At 48.7% G+C, this 20788-nt stretch overlaps 7 protein-coding genes across 7 annotated transcripts; 3 read left to right on the top strand and 4 right to left on the bottom strand.

Moving 5' to 3' along the window:
* Nucleotides 1–534: 534 nt before the first annotated feature.
* FIESC28_08265 (uncharacterized protein) lies at nt 535–1470 on the top strand (the record flags this gene model as incomplete). Its single annotated transcript, XM_031162403.1, has 2 exons — nt 535–986; nt 1035–1470. 2 exons carry the CDS (start codon nt 535–537, stop codon nt 1468–1470), a joined length of 888 nt encoding a protein of 295 aa, XP_031013558.1.
* Nucleotides 1471–2308: 838 nt separating this feature from the next.
* Nucleotides 2309–3736, top strand: FIESC28_08266 (uncharacterized protein; the record flags this gene model as incomplete). The annotated part of the gene is made up of 3 exons (XM_031162404.1): nt 2309–2401; nt 2448–2519; nt 2570–3736. 3 exons carry the CDS (start codon nt 2309–2311, stop codon nt 3734–3736), a joined length of 1332 nt encoding a protein of 443 aa, XP_031013559.1.
* Nucleotides 3737–4028: 292 nt separating this feature from the next.
* Nucleotides 4029–5914, bottom strand: FIESC28_08267 (uncharacterized protein; the record flags this gene model as incomplete). Its single annotated transcript, XM_031162405.1, has 2 exons — nt 4029–5191; nt 5242–5914. The coding sequence occupies 2 exons, from the start codon at nt 5912–5914 to the stop codon at nt 4029–4031; spliced, it is 1836 nt and encodes a 611-aa protein (XP_031013560.1).
* Nucleotides 5915–9122: 3208 nt separating this feature from the next.
* Nucleotides 9123–10298, bottom strand: FIESC28_08268 (uncharacterized protein; the record flags this gene model as incomplete). The annotated part of the gene is made up of 3 exons (XM_031162406.1): nt 9123–9224; nt 9277–9733; nt 9781–10298. 3 exons carry the CDS (start codon nt 10296–10298, stop codon nt 9123–9125), a joined length of 1077 nt encoding a protein of 358 aa, XP_031013561.1.
* A 792-nt stretch (nt 10299–11090) lies between these two features.
* On the bottom strand, nt 11091–14372 carry FIESC28_08269 (uncharacterized protein; the record flags this gene model as incomplete). The annotated part of the gene is made up of 3 exons (XM_031162407.1): nt 11091–12830; nt 13313–14258; nt 14308–14372. 3 exons carry the CDS (start codon nt 14370–14372, stop codon nt 11091–11093), a joined length of 2751 nt encoding a protein of 916 aa, XP_031013562.1.
* A 1406-nt stretch (nt 14373–15778) lies between these two features.
* Nucleotides 15779–17869, bottom strand: FIESC28_08270 (uncharacterized protein; the record flags this gene model as incomplete). The annotated part of the gene is made up of 1 exon (XM_031162408.1): nt 15779–17869. The coding sequence occupies one exon, from the start codon at nt 17867–17869 to the stop codon at nt 15779–15781; it is 2091 nt and encodes a 696-aa protein (XP_031013563.1).
* Nucleotides 17870–18607: 738 nt separating this feature from the next.
* On the top strand, nt 18608–19382 carry FIESC28_08271 (uncharacterized protein; the record flags this gene model as incomplete). Its single annotated transcript, XM_031162409.1, has 2 exons — nt 18608–18800; nt 18871–19382. The coding sequence occupies 2 exons, from the start codon at nt 18608–18610 to the stop codon at nt 19380–19382; spliced, it is 705 nt and encodes a 234-aa protein (XP_031013564.1).
* Nucleotides 19383–20788: the final 1406 nt, after the last annotated feature.

A 20788-nucleotide genomic window follows, 5' to 3' on the forward strand; every position in this document is an offset into this window, starting at 1 on the left:
CCAAGCCTTAGCTTGATTGAAGCTGCAATGATCTAATCCTGGTGCCGAATGATATCCAGTGTCAAAGCTTCCCGCCAGTATGGAAGCGTGGAAGATCAGGTATTGTTCGCATAGCTTTCCACTTCGGGAAACGTTGATATCCGTTGGCGTCTTTGCTAGAATGCAACAAAATCCTTCGCCGCGATCATGATTCGGGTACCAACCTCATTGGAAGTCTTGTTCATAGGCTCCTCATAGAGAAATCACCGAAAGGATCTGCGCTTGGACTGAAAACGTGACCTCAGCTCGTCAGCCAAGAACCCCATGGGGCAAAACGCTTCTCCGCCAAGCGCGCTTGACGTATGGCTCCCAATTAGCAGAGGGGAATTGTCGCGTCTAGTGACATACGAACAGGTAATGCTCGCTTGGCGCGCATGGCAATTTTGGGCTTGGCAGTATTTCCCCGGATCGTCAAATAGCCTCCGGTTCCTCCTCGCTTAGCCTTGTTCTCCATCAACTTCAGCTGGATCTTATTGCCGGTATTATTCGTTCATCATGCCTACCGCTACAGAGTTCTTTGGCTTCAGCGCCCATAACTTGGGCCCTCTGACAACAACATTCACCGCCCCATCGAGCTGCGCGACCGGAACAGATCACATTGCTTTCGTCAACGCAAGTGATCCCGTACGTGTCGGTAACCTCCCAACATGTGGTCCTGAGACATTTGGCGATTGTCTTCCCAGCGGAAGTGCTAGAGATACTGTGCTCTATCAGACTACCAAGTGGCTGCCGGGCCAATACTTCTACTACTCCCCAGGTATCGCTTGTCCTTCTGGATGGCGTACTGTCGGCGCCCTTGCGCACGATGGTGAAGGTTCGAGTGTTTCTGGTGCACTTGCATCCCCTACATGGCGCGATGATGGAAGGTTCCCTTCGGCTCTGCCTCCCAAAGAGTTCTGGCTTGGACTGCTGGACCCTTCCGAGACCCTGGCATTCTGCTGCCCATCGTAAGTCGAAAAGCCTATCTAAGCTTTGGCATTATCTAACAAACTTAGTGACTATCGGGCCGATGCCTATGGACATTGTGTCTCCACGCTTGGCCCAACTGAATCTTACACCTATTCTGAGATGTGCCTTGTGTATGACAACGACAGAATGGTGCCAATCACTACATTCGATGGTACCACACTAGGCGAATACCAATTGTATTCTTTGGCTTCTGCGACCGATGAGCCTCGAACTACCCTGGATGACATTTTCTTGACCCCAACGGAAGTTGCTGAGTACTGGGGCATCGGAACTTATGTTCCTGCCATACCACTGATTTACAAGGAGGAGGATGTGAAGAATGCTACTGAGACAGGAAGCGATGATAACGAAGACGATGATGATACTGTCGTCGTGGACAACAGTGCCCCGTCGCATGGAGGCGTTGTGAGCGTGCTTGGTGTGACTCTGGGTTTACTGGCTGGAGTGGGCTTGATGATGTAGTGGTAGTTACACGATACCCGTTCTTGACATTTCTGCAATACTTTCTTTTACTAAGCATCCACATAAACGAGTTAACGATCAATTGAACTTCTACATCTAAGTAAACATAAACTAAAACCTTCTTTGCCGCCCTATAGCGTACCATTATGCTGAAACACTGGTCCTGCACGGATCTAGCGTTCCCTAGTTTCGGTATACGCGGGTCTCAACGGCGTCGTCCAATGACACAGCGTCTCAATTGTAGAAATACTACTCAATCTTAGGCGCTGTAGTCAAATTCCGATCGGTAGTCTAATTGTCCATAGAAATATTCATTGAAGCTTGCGTAACCAAGTTTCACATACTGATACGTTCTGATATCTCAACTGCATCTGAAACAGCTAATCCCTACCATCACCAACGGGGCGCTCCTCATCCGAGTTCCAGATCCAGCTTATCCACTAGGGTTTCGAATCGCCAAGGGAAAGCTTAACTGTAGATCTCTCGCTTCTAAAACTGCGACGCGTTTTTCTGGGGTAAACTGATACTGCAAACGAACCAAGCTTGGCGTTTTGTGTCTCAGCGTTGTTTGCAGACAAGCTTTTCGGCAGATCTATTTTGAGATCGTATGAGGTTGCGTAATGAGATGAAGATGGAGATACTTCTATAAGAAGATTGTTCTTCTCGGTGGGTAAACTGTTTATTCAATTCATCATTCTCTCAGACTTTGTAGATTGCTTGACGTAATCTTTCTTTTCTTCTATTCAACTGCTGTGCGGTCTATTTTCACTTAGTCTTTTTTCTTTCTCATTTCCGTTACTTAAATCCGGGTTCCGCTTTCCTCTTCCCTTCAATAAACATGTATTTCTCAAACGTTGTCGTCGGCATTCTCGCCGCCCAGGCCATGTCAAATGACAGAAGGCCAAGCCCAGCTCAAGCTGGCAAGTACGCAGTAAGTGATCTTTCCCAGTTCCTCCTTTCACGATTACTAATTGCAGAAGGCCTTGATGGCTGCTGCAGCCCTTCCAGTTTCTGGTGCACCCTTGATGGGTCTGATAGAACCTCGCATGGTAAGTCACAACCGGTTGCCCTTTGTCAACCCTCGATACTAATGGTGTAGCCCCATCACAAACGAGGCCAGAACGCTCAAGGCGGTCAGCAAGGCGGCCAGAACAATGATGATCAGGACGACCAAGACGACGCCCAAGATCAGGAAGATCAAGGTCAAGACAACCAGAATAATGAAGATGACGAGGCAGAACAAGACAATGCCCAAGGCCAGGATGGTCAGGGCAACGGTCAGGGAAACCAGAACAATGGAAACCAAGAAAACGACCAGAATGACGACCAGAATGATAACCAGGACGACGCTCAGAACGACAACCAGGGCGATAACCAGGGCGGCAATCAGAATGAAGACGAGCAGAATAATAATAACGGCAACGACCAGAACATGGGAGACAACAATGGCAACCAGAACGGCGGCGCTGACCAAACCGCTACCGAGACTCTTGCCACTGAAACCCAGACCGATGCCGCTGCCACTGAGGCTCAGACTGATGCTGCCAACGCCACTGAGGATGCTGGTGCTGCCGAGACTACCGCTGTTGTGGAGACTGGTGCTGCCAACGGGACGGCGGCTGCTACTACTACTGCCGATGCTGCGGCGACTGAGGCTCCTCAGGGTTGCAATGCTGGTAACAACAATGGAAACAACAACAACAACGGAAACGGAAATGGAAACAACAACGATCAGAACAATGGCAATGGAAATGACAACCAGGGAGGTAACGGTAACGACAACGGCAACGACAATGCCGAGAACGATAACGCAGACAACAATGAAGACGCCGGTAATGATAACGCCAACAATGGTAACGACAATGCAGGCGGTAACAAGGACGACGCTGCAAACAATGATGATGCTGCTGGCAACGATAACGCCGCAGGTGATGATAACGCTGCTGGTAATGACAATGCTGCTGATGGTGGTAATGCCAACAACGGCGAGGATGCGGCAGGCAACGCAGGAAAGGACAACAACAACGCAGATGCTGGCGCTGGCAATGGAGACGATGCAGCAGGTGACAATGCTGAGGATGACGCTGCTCAAGACGGCAACAATGCTCAGGATGGTGCCAAGGCTGGTGGAAACGCGAACGACAACGCTGCGTGCCAGGCTAAAGCCAAGGCCAAGCGTGGTCTCTTGGACAGCCTCCTGGGAAGCTTGGCGGGAGGTGCTGCCGGGGCTGGTCAGGATGATGCAGCTGCTGAGTGCGACAACTAGACGGTTGCTGTAATATCTTAGTAGATGGTATTGGATCCTCTGAGCAGTGACTAGGTCAGTCTGCTGGTACCGGATTGGCTTCACTGTTCAGAACGGGTGCTGGGCACCGACGGGCAGGCCCAGGATCGTAGCTAGACTACTACTTATACTTATTGGTAATTGAATCACTTCACGTTGCACTATATCTGACATCACGGGCAATTCAGACGAAATTGAGATTGATTGTAGAATGAATGAATGAGATAGACATTATGATCCGTTGCAGGAAAGTAACTATCAACAGTAAAGAATGTTAAGAATAGGTGAGCCATCCATGCCAAGCATTCCTCATACGCTCCGCCCTGTCCACAGTCAAGTAAGCCGAGTTAGCCAATCTCTGTTGCAACTCCTTAAACTTGGCCGTCGGCGCCCCCTTCTCAAACAACATGTCCAGTTCCAGGTATGAAAGACCCTGGGTCTCAGGCAGACGGAAATAACAGTACAAGAAACAAAGGAGAGCGGTGGCAGCGTAGATAAAACAGGACTTTCCCTGCATGTTCCACGCCGTGGGGTTGAGCATTTGAGGAACGATCACGTTGTTGATGATCATGAAAACGTTGTAGACAACACGGGCCAGAGCGATGGTCTTGACGCGGAGGCGTGTAGAGGGGATCTCGGCGACGATGACGTAGCATGTTGGACCGATGCTGAGGTTGTAGAGGAAGGTTGTTGTGATGAGGATCGCGCCGAGGGACCAGTTGAGACCCTTCTTGCCATCGAGGACAACAGAGAGAATACCACCAAGAGTAAGCATGACCACAGCGGCAGCAAGACCAATAAGGTACAGCTTTCGACGGCCGATGTGAGAGAGCAAGAACCAAGAGATAATGCCTCCGACTAGAGCCATACCGTACATGCCAGTGGACAAGCTGAATGAGTGAGAAGAGTCAAAGCCAGCCTGTTCAAGGAAGTACGGGGCATAACCAGTCAAAATCCAACCACAAAGAGCCTGAACAGACCAAACCATGCATGAAATTTCAGTACGACGAAGGTTCGCGCCCTTAAAGAGATCCATGTATGATGAACCACCATAGTTGAGCTTGCGCTCAATGCGGTTGGTATGTTCCATAACAGCGATGGTGTCGTCAATGTCAAGCTGGGATTGCTTGGTAAGGCGTTGAAGGGCATGTCTAGCTTCGACCTTGCGCTCACGACGGATAAGCCACCAGGGACTCTCGGGAGCAAAACAGATACCGATGAGAAGAGGGATGGCAAAGGCCCATTGAAGAGCGAAGGGGATACGGTAGGACCATTCTGAGTCGTTGTGGACGAGAGAACGGAGGATACCGGTACCGAGGAGCTGACCGATGACCCAGCACATGTTGACGTTGCTGAGAAGACAGGCTCGGATGGCTGAGGGTACGACTTCAGCGGCGTATGTAGCAGCCAAAGTCTGAATGACACCCCATGAGATACCTGATGATAGTTAGTAGGAGTATCTTAAGTAGTGAAGGTGTATTACTTACCACATAGAGCCTGAGAAGCAACCAATACACCAATGTTATGCGCAAAGAAAGCCGGAAAGACAGCAATGCACATCCAAGCCAGACTGATAAGCATCATCTTCTTGTAGCCAATACTATACGTGATCCAACCATGCAGCAACAGTCCGAGAACCTCACAAGCAATAGCAGAGACCTGTAGCGCAGTCTGCCACAGCGGTGATATCTCGTAAATCGGTCCATCGGGTGTCTCAAAGACTTCACCATAACGTCTTCTGAAAGCAGGAAACGCTACAAACCCGGCAACAAGACTCTTATCATACCCCTCCATAACAACAGTCAAGAACAGAAGTAACGACCAAAAGATGGCTTTGGGGAATTGCTTGCAGCATCCCAAGATGGTCATATCCTTTTCATTATTCAGCGCACGACGCACTTTCTCGCCGGTATCGTCGGAGCTGTGCGAGCCTCGGGGAAGCCATAATACCTCGATGGCGTTCTTGTTGGGATGGTTATCGGGGAGGTCGAAGGTGGTAGAGGCATCTTGCACGACGGGGATCTGGTGGCCTTCTGGATCGTGGACTTTTGTCTCGATTTCTGTGACGCGGAGAATACCGGCTTTGGATTGGACTGGTAACAAAACTATCTCGTCTTTGCTACCGTTATCTGACGAGGAAGTTTTTCCTTTGCCGAACATGGTGGAAAACGAGTGGAAGTACAATTAATTAAAAAGGAATGGAATGCCTTGCGGCGCGTGCATCAGGAATGTCAGACATGGTTTTTTCTTTGCATTGTGGCCTGCATATATAGGATCGGCAAAGATGGAGCAGCAACCCCCTCGGTTAGAACATCATCTTTTTACTGTGGACAAGGAGCTGGGGTAAATTGACCCATGCACCCCAGGTTCTACACAGTAGCTTGTAACTATCACGGCGGTTCTTCGGCGTGGCACATTTTCTCCATGGGCAGAAGTGGATCTAGAAACTGGAGAAGAAAAGAGTGAGTGTCGTGAGCTAGCTGGACATTTACCCTAATTGGCTTGGTTCTTCCGATGCAGATGGAGACTCGGAACAGAAGCGAGAAGAGGAGACATTGCTACGATGTTACTGTTGCAGGATGTGAGGATGAGGCTTTTTTCCACGTGGAATTCCAGAAGCTTGGACGACGACGATCATTGTAGAGTCAAATGCGGCTCTTTTTATCAGATGCACTTTTGGTGTCTTCTCTCGCGTCGATTGGACGCCAAACGATACTCCCTGGGAAATGACACGTGGATGTGAACAGGATTGGAAGGTCTCGTAAATTCCTTGCCTGGTCTGTCTTGCTACCGGGGATCCGGATCACCATCTAAATCCTTCGCGGCTTGTCACAGTCGATAGTATAGACTCATGTAGTCTAGTGTGCCCATCCTACCTGCTGTATCCGGAAATACCAATACCAATTATTTATGTAAACCAATACAGAGCCTCATTAAAACCCCGTCCAGTAGCCTACATCCCTCCGTTCTGTCCGTTGGTGCGAATAATTCTCGTGAGCACGTCTCACCATCAGATTTGTGTCTCCACTAATTCAGCCCATGGGGAATATCGTGCGGGGATTGGCTCGCAAGTAGGAGCTTCGATGAGTCTAGTTTAGCTCCAGTCCCCCTATTACGTACAGACGCGATGGAATGCTTCGATGGATCTTCAGCTCCGAGGCAGCGTCAGCAGACTTCTTGTGGCGTTGTCTCTTGTTTTTTTTCTCCCGCGGGTTCTAACCGGCGTTGTGAGGTACGCTTGATGTCTAATTGGGGAGATCAGCCGCGACTGGTGATCTTTACCTGAATCGTGCAATTTGAGACTACCCTACCGAGGTTAGTCGAAGGATTTGATGGCTTGCATCATTTACGCCTTGATTGAAAAGAATGTCTCGCTTGAATGGAAATCATAAGGCTGACCAAACTTGTCTCTTTTCAAGAGTATCAAGGCATGTCCTTGTTTCCCTGTTATTCTCTACGTGAACTAAACGCCATTCGACGTACAATTCCAGGATCGTATCCTCTCCCCCGTCGCTTCTCTTATCCGAGGTTACATCTGACACCAACGCCCGCTAACGATCCACAGTAGCAGTCCCCCTTATTAAAAAGATGGTTGGTTTTCCGAAGTCTAGACACTGCCCGTTTTTAGCATCTGCGGAAGAGCGACCCGGATCTCCTGAGCTACAAAAACCAAATTGAGTCATGAACCCCGTCTGACATCTTTGGTCCACCGGTTTTTACTTGATAATTATCTGAGACCTGATCTGACATCTCTGTGCTAACCATCAGGGGACGATATACCCGAGACTACGCTCGGATCCCATCGGCTTTGAGTCACGAGATTGCTTCAGCTGTGTCGCTTTGCTAGAATCAATTGAGTGGGTAGGTTAATGGCATCAGCCAAGCGTGATGTGCAACAGCTGCATATGAGGCGCATGTTCTAAATCCTTCGTCTGGTTTTCTACGCGTGTTCTTCATGACAGGGACCTGGCTAGGTTTGGGCTTGGCCTCGATAACTGCCAAATCCGTTATGGTGTCTTCAACGGACGCCTTGCGCCATGTGTTTCGTCGGCACGCCTTCGGATTTATGTTTAATGAGGGACAGCCTTTGTTAGTCATCCTTCTAGAATGATGCTCAGCCTGGATGGGATGTCTTCATTGGCGTAGATACCCTGTGGTCTCGCGATATTAATTAATTATTTAATACAATCGCGCAATCCAAGTAATGAAGAAGGGAATCATTAACCGGAAGGCATAAATCAATTTTGCTTTTTGCTCTTGCGCCTATCGATGTTAGATCAAGCGTCCTTGCACCAAACGTACGCGGTATCCTGTTTGCGTCTGTAGATGTCATGGACGCGGTGTGAATAGCTTCAATTGGTGACTTTGTACATCCCTCGGCCGCGACAAGCTAGAAACGCGTCAAACAATTCAGCGAGAGCAATAAATGATAGGTAACCTGCATCTCAGAGATATTCGCCGAATTGAAACAGTATTCAACTACTGAATTCACTGACGCGCAACCTTTTCATCCAATACGCGCTGTCGAATGTCGTCGGTTGACAGGCGTCGAATTGAATGCACGTCAAAATTCAACCCCAGAACCCCAGATTTCGCTGTCAATCGCTAAAGAATTAGAAAAATGACGTGTGGTAGTGGAAGGGGAATTTATTCGGCCCTTCTTCTGCGACATTGAGGGGAAATAGAGTTGGCGATACTCTGCGGGCCCTTAACGGCCCTTTTATGCTGAGAATGAGGAGGCGGGTACTTGACAGAATCTGGGGTTGAAACGGTCTGGAAAATGCATGGGTTGATAATTGAGATGAAGATAAAAACAGGAAAAGTTGCGATAATGGATTTCACGGTAACGTCACTAAGGATAATTCGGATATTATAGTTGTAATCGTCACTATGCTGGGACGAGAGATCGCCGTCAAGATGCAGATCACAGAGCGAAATGGAGTGGCAGCGCTAATCATCATTTCGGCAGTTCAATCAATAGCCAATACAAAGGACTGGGATGCAAGTAGTGTCTTCTTGACGGCGGTATTAGCTGTTCGCATAGATGATAGTCATAAACTCAATATCATGCCCTGGACTATAAGAACTTGCAAAGCCAATCATAGCTCAAGTAGTTATCGCAGGGCCTACGACACGACAGGCGAAGAGGGCGACAGTTCGAGTTACGGTTCTCGGCTGATATGATTACGAGGTACAACCAATGTGGAAATAGGAGCCGTTGCTTGGAGTGCAGGGTTAGATACATGCCACTTGGGATGCCCAGGACTAGGCAGACTACAGGTTATGCGCCCATCGTGTATTCTCATCTACCTTCTGCCATGACATGATCTGATTATCTACCGTCCATACATCTCTGATGGACTATCACTCATGCCGAAACCTGGAGAACACAACGACCAGCAACCTGCCCTGTTGCCAGCTTCTCGATCCACTCGTTAAGATCCTCAAGCTTACCCTTTGACAAAATCGGCTATAATACGTCAGCAAACATTCGTCACCACCTCCTACCAAAAAGAACTTACCTTAACAAGTCCCCTAGCTGTAAAATCAAGCGCTTCCTCCACATCTTGCAAACTCCCCGTCACACTCCCCACGATCTTCAACCTCCTCAACGCAACAGCCATTGGCGGTGCCCCAGCCATGATAGTAGGATCCGTCGGAAGTCCCACTGCCACCACTGTCCCATTGGGTCGGAGATAATTGGGAGCGGTTTCGTATGCTGCGCGCGTTGCTGCTGTTACGATGATGCCGTGGGCGCCGTGTCCCGTGATCTTAAGGACTTGAGTAGCAATGTCCTTCGTCGTCTTGAAGTCGATGTAGATTTCGGCGCCGAGGGATAAGCATAGTTCGCGCTTTGAGTCGCCGCCGTCAATGGCTATGACGCGCATGCCCATTGCTTTGGCATACTGGATTGCGAAGTGGCCGAGGCCGCCGCCTGCGCCAGGGATGACGAGCCATTGACCAGGAGCCACTCCGGATCTGGGCAGGTCAGTATCCCTTGGTGGCTGTAGTGAGAGGTGACTTACCGTCTGCAAGCAGTGTATGCTGTAACACCACCACACATGATGGGTCCAGCCTCTTCATCAGAAACACCCTCCGGAATTCTAGAAGTATATCTCCCATCCGCAACAACATACTCCTGAAACGTCCCCGCCGCTGAAAAACCACTATTCGTCTGCTCCGGACAATGGACCTCATCAGACCCAACTCTACAAAAGTCACAATCACCACATGTACTAGCGATCCACTTGACGCCAGCGCGATCACCAAGCTTCCATCGCTTCTCCATGCCTTCACCTACAGCTACGACGATACCAGCTCCCTCGTGGCCTGCGATGCCATTGGTCACGTCTTTCATGGTGAGACCGAAATCTGCCCATTCATCGCGGATGAGAGATTTGTCGGAGCCGCAGAGGCCGGTCCAGTTGATCTTGACGAGGATTTGACCTGGGCCAGGTGAGGGGACGGGGATAGTTTGGATGGAGGTCTTGAAGTCAGAGCCGCGAACGGCTGCGCGTTGTTGGGCGGGCACATGTACTGACATGGTTCAGGGGGGCTTTATGACAATCTCAAATTGATAGATTAACAGAAAGAAATGGAAAACTTCGTCTGGAGAAGACACAGGCATCCTTATATACAGACTCACAAGTGGCGCAACAGAAAGTACCTGACACAAGCATAGTCGAACAGTCCACAATGCGGAATATCGTCCGCAAAACACAGCATACCGAATGAGGAGATTCGAGTCGGCGCGATTGGGGAGGGGCAAGTGAGGTGATCCGAGGTGGATCTGAGCCTCGGCCTTAGCACCAGTCCAACAAACAGATTTGAGGCCGGAAATCGGGTAAGAGGACGGCTTGTCAGTCATTTAGAGTAAGTATGCAGGTCTTTGACATTACAAATGCCCGTTAGCCCGACTTGCCTATCGAAGAACGCGGGGAAGTTGAGATGAGATGATCTGGTGAGGTCTAAGTATCAGGCCACCGATGTCGATCCTCCGCGGGTTGGAGATGTGGGGTCTTGATTATGAAAGTAGTATGAAAGAACCATGTTATTCACAAAAGATAATATAAGATCTTCTAAATAAGTCTTATTATTGAAATGTATATCCAGATATTAGATATAGGTAGATTGAAGTAATAATAGCACAGCACCCCTGCTCAGCCACCCAGCCCGAGGCAGATAATAAAGCGTCAGTTAATACCCCGCGAACATTTACAACATACACGTTTGATACGCTATGACCTTTAGAAACTCAAATGGACAGAAACTGTGGACCTTCTCTTGACAAGTTACGTTACAGAAAGTCAAGATTCGGTGCCCACTACTCTCCTCACTAATTATATACAGATATCAGCTCATCCTGCCTGCCCGATATCTTATCTACCCAAGGAAGCATATCCTCTTTGCCTTGAGCTTTCAGCTTTTGTATCCATATCTTCTTAAGCCTGTGATTCAACAACCCGTCCGGGTGTCCCTTCTCCATCAAAACCTCCAGCATATCGCGCCTATCCTTCTCCATAGCAATCCATATAGCCTTTCGCACATTCTTCCTATTCCTCTCTGCACCAATCTGGAATAGAAGTTGAACCATGTCCATATCTCCTCTACTCACAGCAAGAGGTAATGAAATATCCCTCGGTTTCTCACTGTCGACCAAGGTCTGGACCGTCTCGTCCTCTAGATCTTCGGAAGAGAAATTTGGACCAAGATGGTAGCCTAATTCCACAAGTCTCTTGACTATTGGCATACAATCATCAAATACGGCACGGTGGATTCGTGCCGTGCCCCAAGAGCGAATATTATGCGCAGCGTACTCGTGCTTATACGTCATCTTGGTCCACCACACACCCTCTTCCTCATTGTATCCTTCCATGATAGCGTTGTAAGCAACATCAAATACTTCCAAGCTCGTTGTCGTGTCGAGAATCTCGCTCAGGTCTTTAGCACCATGTTTTCTAGTGCCCCAGCCCGTGCGCCCAAAATGGTCAAGATGAAATCGGAGATTTGGCGTAACGATATTGAACTTTGTCAGCGTTGGGCATGAATTGATAGCATATTGCAGCCATTTTAATTTGTCTGGTGTTCTTGACACTTTGATTATATCAGATATGACATAATCTCGGTCACGGCTTATCTCGGGCAGGCTGTCCTTCACAAGAGACGCGCACGTCATGTTGTCGGTCTGCACAGCTAATGTGACTGTATTGGACAGACGAATAAGAGAGCGGCCGCACTCTGGAGGTTGGAATCCAGATTTCGGGATCCATTCGTTATCTATCCGGGTCCACGGATACGTGAAATTGGATACACGGCTGCTTTCTCTATCGGACGGTTGGTTGCTGTCCTGACTGTGTTCTGGGCATTTCACCACCTGCTCTTTCGAGATAATCGCTTTGAAGATATCAGGCTCGTTGATGTAGACTGCAACTCCGAGTAGGCCATCGCGAATAACACAGCATGTCTCATCTGACGGCGTCGAAGTCTTCTCTAGAGACTTCTTGCCGATGAAGAAATCTCTTCGGTCGTAGATAAATCCGTGCTTAACAGCCACCTCGCAAACAATGCGGATCGCATCTTGTTGTGTTGCGATACAAGGTGATTTTAGGAGCTGCACATAGTGCATCATCTGTTCTGCAATTGCTTTTAACACAAGGTGATCTTCGGTAGGTGGCTTAGTTCTGATCTTTCCCAAAGTTCGGGCTGTCAGAAACCTGATCCAAAATTCGTTGCTAGGAACGAATTGCATCTTGTTTGTGTTGGTGAGGAGCTCTGCCTCATCGTCATCAGCCTGTGCCTGCGCTCTAAAATATCGTGGCAGATAGTCGTAATCATCTTCATTGTCTGTGTCGATCATTTCATCAAGAAGGCATGGATACGTGTAGCCCTCATCTTCCACAATCTTCTCGTAGAATACTTTCGTTCCACGCACCGGGTCCCAATATACAGCGTCTTGTAAAATGTCGGATTCATAAATAGCCTCCATTCCCATCTGATAGAATGTTTTGTTGGCGAAGCAGACTTGCATCATTTCGTGGAGCGAAAACGACTCGGCGCACCGATAAAGGACTTGAAGCTGTATCTCGTTGGGTAAGTTGGTAAGGCTATTTTGGCCTTGGTTGTAGATTGGCGACATATCTGGTTCTGTGTCCACGGTCCAAGTGAGAAGGCTTAGAGGGCATATAATATGAAAGAAATGATTCAGACTTATGTTTTTATAGCCAGCCCAAGTAAAGACAAAAGGCTCTGTGGAGCAAAAGTGTTGTTTTATTTCTTTGGGATAAGATGTTAAAATGGTCGGTGAGGTTATTCTACAGGTAAGAAATTCTTTAGACTCGGTGAGTCAGCCCGAGGCAGTGCACTGCAGCCACCCAACAGCCCTGTCTTACAGGCGACATGGCCCCGCACAGTTCACAACGAGCAGACCCAGAATGTTACCATAAAATCAATTCAAATCAAACGCTGTACAGTACGATAAATATCAACAGATTCCCTTGCCAAAAAGGCTTATAAGTCTTCAATCCTTATAGAGCCCCATCCCTTTGCCCGCTCCCTCACAATTCCCATATCATCCATATTCAACATCCCAATCTCATTGTCAATCAACACCCGCCACGCAATATCCCTCACATTCGGTGGTTGTTTGGGTGTATCCCAGTATCTAGCCAACAACCCTCTAGACTTAGCTTGCTCGATCTGCGTCGCTGTCATATCTCTCTCTTTCTCGGGCAAAACATCCAAGCCACTGTCGTCATTAGATCGGAAAAACTTGGCATTTTGAAAGCGCGTGGATGCGAAGTATGAGTTGGAAGTGTTGAAGCGGTATGTTGGTGGGCTGGTGTTGAAGTCGTCCTCTGCGGAGACTAGGCGCTCGAGTTTGGCATCCCAGAAGATGTCTCGGTGGGTGGAGTTCATGGACAGGACCGATTCGAAGGGTGCGTTGCCCGATAGTACGATGGTAAGGGGGCGGGTAATTCTTGCTGTGCCGTTCCAGTATGTGAGGTAGTCTAGATCTCGTAGTGGTTGTAAGTGTCGATTCAACTCATCGAAAGTCGGAGCTCCTTTGGTCTTGAAGTCGATGAGTAGAGCCAATGTCTGCTTTGGTGCTTTGTCGAACAGCCCTCTCCATGTGTCATTGAGTCCATCATTCTGCGCACTGATCATACGCTGCAGAGGATCGAGGTACAATGCCTCCAGCGTCCTCGCAGCTTTGAGATTCAGTCTTGAATGACCGACGAGTAGCTTGGACCCGCGTAGGTGGATATCAGCCTCAACGCTGATGCAGCCTGAGCCAAGAGCTTCGAAGAGAGGAATGTTGCGCTCGTAATCATTGTGCGAGTGGACGGGGACGGGATTAGCATTGCGAAGGAACGTTTGATGACTGTCGTCCCAGATTTCGGGGCTCTTGTAGCTGAGATGGCCGAAGCGGAGGTCGTACGGGTCATTTGGAACTCTTCTGAAGCCTTTGTTGAGATGTTGGATGTAGCCAAGTTGGACGATACACCTAACAATCGTGAGCTATAGTGAGATGAGGCATTTGGGGATGGACTTACAGGCTGAATAGGACGCCAACGATGTATCGTAGCCAATTTCTCCGACAGTGATATCGTACCAGCATCCTTTTACTCGGTCTAACCCTCTCATCGACCCTACAATCCTCACAAGAACTACTCTCCTTGTAAACTGAAGCCATTTTGGAATCCCAACAGTTCAACAATGTTAGACAGCAGAGCCGTTACGATAAAGAGGGGAATTTGCTCAATTATACGACGGAAGGCGCCAACGGAAGTTCTAGACTCTCGACTCATGCAACCGAGTTAATACCGTGGGACCTTTTTTTTCGCGAAGGATCAGTGGCTGCATTGGGCAACGCGGCGTAGGCGTTTACGCCTTGGCCAATCAGGGTCTAGCGTACACAAACGTTGTTCGGGGAGATTCTTCATAGCCACGAATTATAATCTGACGAATTTGATTCATGAAACCGTAAATGATTACGCAAGTAAATTTTCTCAAACGAGATGCAAATTTCGAGGCATGGAATCATTTTCCTTGTTGACTTGGTCAAGTGAGCTCTGAAGGGTTCTACAGGTGGGTAAGGGTCTAGATCGGGAAGGAGCAGGGGCTTGGAATTGACTAACTCGTTGAAGGAATTTTTTGACTTCTGCCAAGTGTCAACGGTCTGTGCCCTGTCCCTGCATCAGTCTGGACTGTCAATTATTGTTCTGCCTCCGGAAGTAATACGAAAAAGGGAATATCCGAGCAACAGCGACAGCAGACAGTCGGGTAAGCATTGTCAATTGTAAATTACAAAACGATGCTGGTGGAACGAAGACATAGATGCCGAAAGGAAGCAAGCAAGGCATTTTATGCATCAGCCTGAACCTTATGTTGGCGTTGGGCAGAGGATCGCCCCATGCAAGCATTGAAGCCATGATCCTTCTCGTATTGAGTAAGGGTTATCACAAACGCAGAGATTGGAGTAGGCAGCGCAATAACAAACGATCTCAGTGGAGAGAAGAGGAAAAGACAAGCAAACAAGCGTTTTGTGCAGCAGCTAGAACATTATGCCTTCGGAAGCAATACGAAAAAGGCAATACCCAAGCAACGTTGTCTTTCATCGATAGCAAACGGTCTGATAAGCATTGTAAATTGTAAATTACAAAATGATGTCGGCGGAAAGAGAAAAAGATGAGCAAACAACGCATCTTGTGCAGTAGCCCGAACCTTATGCTTCCTACGAGACGAAAGAGGGAATGCCCGAGTAATGTCGCCTTTGATCGACAGAAAGCAGTCGGGTAAGCAACGTACGGGCATGCTATTTCCCATGTCTACTGTAAAACAAGGATCAGGCTGATGCATAAGATGCCTTGGTTGCTGTTCGTAGCTAGGCGTTCAGGCAGCTACAATTCACAAAAAGAAGTACGCTATGTTCAGGCAGGCAGCGTAATAACAAAACACCAACAGGCTTGTGTGTATTGGATGCATCTATGAGTAAATAATACTAGTACAAAACAAAAAACGTGATTACAACTTAGCCTTGATGTTGTTCTTTCGGAACAAAACATCAGACTCAGGATAAGGATCAAACACAATATCGTTCACAGGGTTATCCTCCGACGCGCGCTTAAACAGATCCTCATACACCTTTCCGTCATATCGGCCCAACGCACTGTCAAGCTGCCAATCGGGGAAGGACCAGGCATCCACGAGACGAACAGCGTGGGGACGGACCTCCTCGAGAAGAGAGAGGGTGCGCTTGGTTCGCGCGAGTTGGATTTGTCGCACGGTGGTAGCGGCGCTAGTGAAGAACTCAGAGGCGGAGCTTTGGAGGTGGTGTAGGGCGAAGAGCTCGAAGAGCTTGTGGAGGAGAGCGAGGGTGTTGGGGTCGAGGGAGGATTTGGTGGCTTCGTCCTTGAGAGCTTCGTGGAAGTTCTTGACGACTTGGTATTGAGCGTAGGCAGTAGACAGACGCCAGAAGTCGATCAATAGACTGTTCCAGGATTGCTTCTCCTCATCTCTGTGCTTGAGAGCTTCAAAGGTGAGGAACGATACGCGCCATGCGAATGCATCAACAAGGTCTTGGTCATCACCGAGGACATCAAAGGCAGCGCCCATATCTTGTCTTCGGATAAACTCCTTGAAGATCTTGGAAATGCCGTTGTTAGGAGCCTTACCGGCCAGGACGGCGCGGGCGGACTTGAGGAGGTATCGTGCAACTTGCTGGGTAAGCATGTAGTTGTCACCTTCCCATGTAACAGTAGGAAGATAATCAGCATACCAGCTACCAATACCAGAAAAGGCAGAGTAACCGTGACCACCGCAAGCGCGACGGCAGACCTCAAGACCCTCAGCAGCGGTAGTAGAGGCAAAAGCCTTGAGAGAGCAGGAGATGGCGTGCAGATCAGCCAAGTGATCGCTGCCAGGGTTAAGCTCCTCAGGTCCAGGGGCGCGGTTGGAGGCCTTGCCGTCACGGCTTTGAGCCATGCGCTTCTGGTTCGCGTTGTAAAGGTTGATCATTGCACGACCAGTGAAGTGAAGAGCGTAAGCAGACGCAAGCAGAGGGAGAAGACGGTGCTGAACCATGGTGTAGTTAAGAACCTGGTTCTCGCCCGTCTCACCAGCATCGGCATCTCGGTCCTGGAACTGGCGTCGCACAGCACAGTATCTTGTAGCGATAGTGACACCTCGAGCAAGAACAGAGCCAGACTGGAAGACGATGGAGGATCGGATAAAGGTCAAAGTTCCGTAGATGAGAGCTGGGTTGGAGGGGCGGATGTACTTGGATGTCTCGGGGTCAATGCCAGAGAAGCGGTTCAGCATGTTGGCGTGGGGAATCTTGACGTGGTTGAAAAGAAGGAAACCGTTGTCCATGGTGTTGTAGCCGAACTTGGGACCGATGTCGCCCACATGGATGTTCTCGAGGGGCTCGTGGGTCTTCATGTCGCGAATAGGCACGACGAAGGGGTGAGGACCGTAGGTCTTGCCATTGACGATAAGTTGGGCGACGACAACAGCATGGTTGGCTGCCTTGCCGAGAGAACCGATCCACCACTTTGACGCGGTAAGGTGAGGCGAGTGAAGAGTGAATGTCTTATCCTCAGGGTTCCAAGTAGCAGTGGTCTCCAGACCTCTAACATTAGAACCGTGACCCAGCTCAGTCTGCGCGTAGCAGCCAATAATCTCATAATTTCTGGCCTTCTCAAGGAAAAGTTTGTGTTGCACGGGAGAGCCCTGTTCCTCGAGCGTCTTCAAGAACATTGACGCGTGAAGACCGTAGGGCGTAGGTTCGCTGATGAGATCATTTGCCGCGTGGTACTCCTCCTCGCTCCACTGGTGCTGATCGCGAAGACGCTTAAGGTGCTTCGCCCTTTGAAGAGCAGCTTCGAGACGATCTGTGCGTCCGCGGAAGTAATTCTGCGACTTATCAAACACGGGGTCTGCCTGAAGAATCTTGAGAATGCGATCATTGCGCTCAAGAATTTCTTTTGTGAAGAGGAATGTCGCGAGTTGATCGACGTTGATGTCGGACTGAGCGCGTTCTTGCGCGATGAGCTCAGAGCCCTGGGGGCCCGAGGGAGTGAGGGCCTTGACCCAGTCTGGATTAGGAGGAGGCATGATGGATTGTGAAGTTGTTTACCCCGGATCAGATTCCCCAGAATTTAGTTTGATGGCGGAGAGAAGGGGGAGGATAGGAGGTGGACTTTATGGGGCATTGTTCGGCTGAGCGATGTCGGAAAATCGATGAGACTAAGACTTCCAAACCTCGGCTGTTTGTTTAGTGTGGGTCATGACGACGGCGTTTATCTTAGCGGTGCCGAGGCATGTTGATGAGCCAGTATCGATATCACCAGAAAGCGATCAAAAGTTTAATTAGACGGCTACACATGTTATCGACTCTGATCTGATAACTGTTTCGATAACTTCTGATACTTTGACAGCGGCACAGAACCCTTCCGACACCGGTTGATGGTTGGGGGATAATGTTGTTCCGAAGATCTGATAAGATTAGATGACGTGTGGGTACGTCATTAAACGCCGTCGGGGTTTCTCTATTTAGCTTCCCCTGAGTATAGGGTGGATAGACATCAATTTTCGGCAGATAACAATATTCCAGACTCAGCAGTCAATTCACTTATCATTTCAAGGTGATTACTGATCTAAGGATCATATAGCGAAGTGTAGGCATCGTGTCGTGACACAAAATCCAGGCAACAATGCTGTTGCAGCCAATCGGAGGGGAATTACTCCGCGCCATTCCATCCGTGAGCATTGCGGATCTGACCACGACTGCGAAGACCACAACTTGGAGCTGTTCCAACTACCGCCCAACTCATTGTAATCATTATCGGAGCCATGACAAAAGTTGACCAACCCGAGATTGTTCTCTACGACTTGGCTTGTACCAAGAATGTCTGCTTCTCCCCAGTCGTGTGGAAGGTCCGCCTAATGCTCAACTACAAGAAAATCCCATACAAGACCGTCTTTTTGGAGCTTCCCGACATCGAGCTGACCCTGAAAGAGCTGCAAGTCATTTCCAACTCTACCTGTAGCATATATTGACCTATATATTAGCGACGTAGCTCCCCATGAACCCGGGTCTGATAAGAAATACACAGTTCCTACGATCCAGCATGTTCCTACAGGCGTTTTCATCATGGATTCTTTGCGCATCGCTGAATTCCTAGAATCTACTCACCCCAACCCTTCAGTGTCTTTACTTTCCGACCTGGGTCTCGAGATAGAGTCCAAAGGTCGCAGCACCATTGGCCCAGCATTTGCCATCTCAATCGTACCTCGCGAAAACCTCATCCTCTCACCCCGATCCCAAGAGTACTTTCGCGCCAAGAACGAAGCCAAGTTCGGCTGTAAGCTGGAAGATCTTCTTGATACAGAGGAGAAGACCTGGGAAGGTGTGAGAGAGAAAATGGAGGAGCTCAACGCATTGATGATGATGAATGGCGGGCCATTTATTATGGGGGAGATGCCGAGTTATACGGACTTTTTCATTGCTGCTTCGCTCCAGTCAGCGAAGACTGTTGATGAAGGTGCTTTTGAGAGGTGTGTTGGGTTTGCTGGGTTCAGAAGGATTTATGAAGCTTGTTTACCATGGATGGAGAAGAAGGATTAGTATAAAGCCATCATCTCTACGCTACCCAGTTTCATAAGACTGTTGCTGGGATAGTCTTAGCTATCGTGAAGCAGAGCGCAGAGAAACAGCGACTGATATCGCAACGCTGTGTACTTTATCTATATTACATCCTCTTGGTTGCCATAGCCTCGATGATTCGGTATGATGTGATGGAGGATTTTCTTTCTCAAACAATAATTGAGAAGACAATCTATTTACTAATACAGCAATCTGGATAGTCATTGCCAACCTTGATCTTCGATGTGCCAAGAGCGGCACGGTGGATGTGGAGGTTGACGCCGCAACAGAGCTTACCACCATCGATACGTCATACTTACTCCCGCCTTGGCAGTGACATGAACGTGGCTCTTGGAAACTCCTGTCCCGATAGTCTAGTACTGCCAAGATATAGCCTCTTTGGAGGTTCACAATATGGAGAAACAGTGCCTTGATCGATGGGGAGATGAGAGATAGGGAACCAGCGCCAAAATAAGATTAGGTACTGTGTAAAACACAAAGAAAGAGGCATCGGTCAACCATCAAACTGCAAGTCGGTGAGAGTTTGATATTATCGGGTGAGAATGCTTTAATCTGCCCCTGTTCGTAATCTCTTATTCAAGGTGGTGTGATTATTCCCGGTCGGTCTCGGTGAGGCGAGGCGAATGGCACCAGCTGAAAATGGGCTGATCCGAAACATGATATCTCTACCCGACCGCGTTTCATCGCCATACCAAAGTCGACAGATATAATCGACTTATTCTTTCGCGAAAATGAAACCCATATAGCTCCTGTCGCTGATCATCTCAACGGTTGTTAGACGCCCCAAATTTCACATTTTATCTCGAAATGCCGCAATCTCCGTAACGCCCAGCCATCACGAACCAATCACACTCAGTGTCATCGTCTTCATCGTCCGAGATAGGGCTGAACGGGTATAAACCCCGCAAGCTTTAGATAGTATTCGTCGGGTATCTATCTCTAGATCTTGCAGGTGCGGATAGCGCGTTGCTAACCTCTGCCCCCGCAATATTGTTTGTGGGGTGCATTCCCGTTCATAAGAGACAATCTGATCCATGAAAGTCTCACTCTACAGTACAAAGACAGTAGAGGTAGTATGATATACCACAGTACCTGCGCATGACTCGACTTGGATGCTGTGGGTGAAACTAGCATTACGTATCATCACATGATCGCAGAGCACTGCCCAGAATAAAGGACGATCGGAACCTGTCTGAGCGATTGTTGCGGCGACGCATGACAAGAAGGACTCGGTAATTTGCGGGATTATCAGCAGTATCTGTATGTGCTGGCAGAGCTGACTTGTGATACATAATTAAAGTCTCTAACGGATTTAAAAAAACCAGGAACTGATTATATGCAGATTACTGCAGTAGCGAGAGGGTAAA

Source organism: Fusarium coffeatum (genome assembly GCF_003316985.1).
Source record: "Fusarium coffeatum strain FIESC_28 chromosome Unknown BRIP53273_contig_192, whole genome shotgun sequence".
NCBI classification, from domain to species: Eukaryota; Fungi; Ascomycota; class Sordariomycetes; order Hypocreales; family Nectriaceae; genus Fusarium; species Fusarium coffeatum.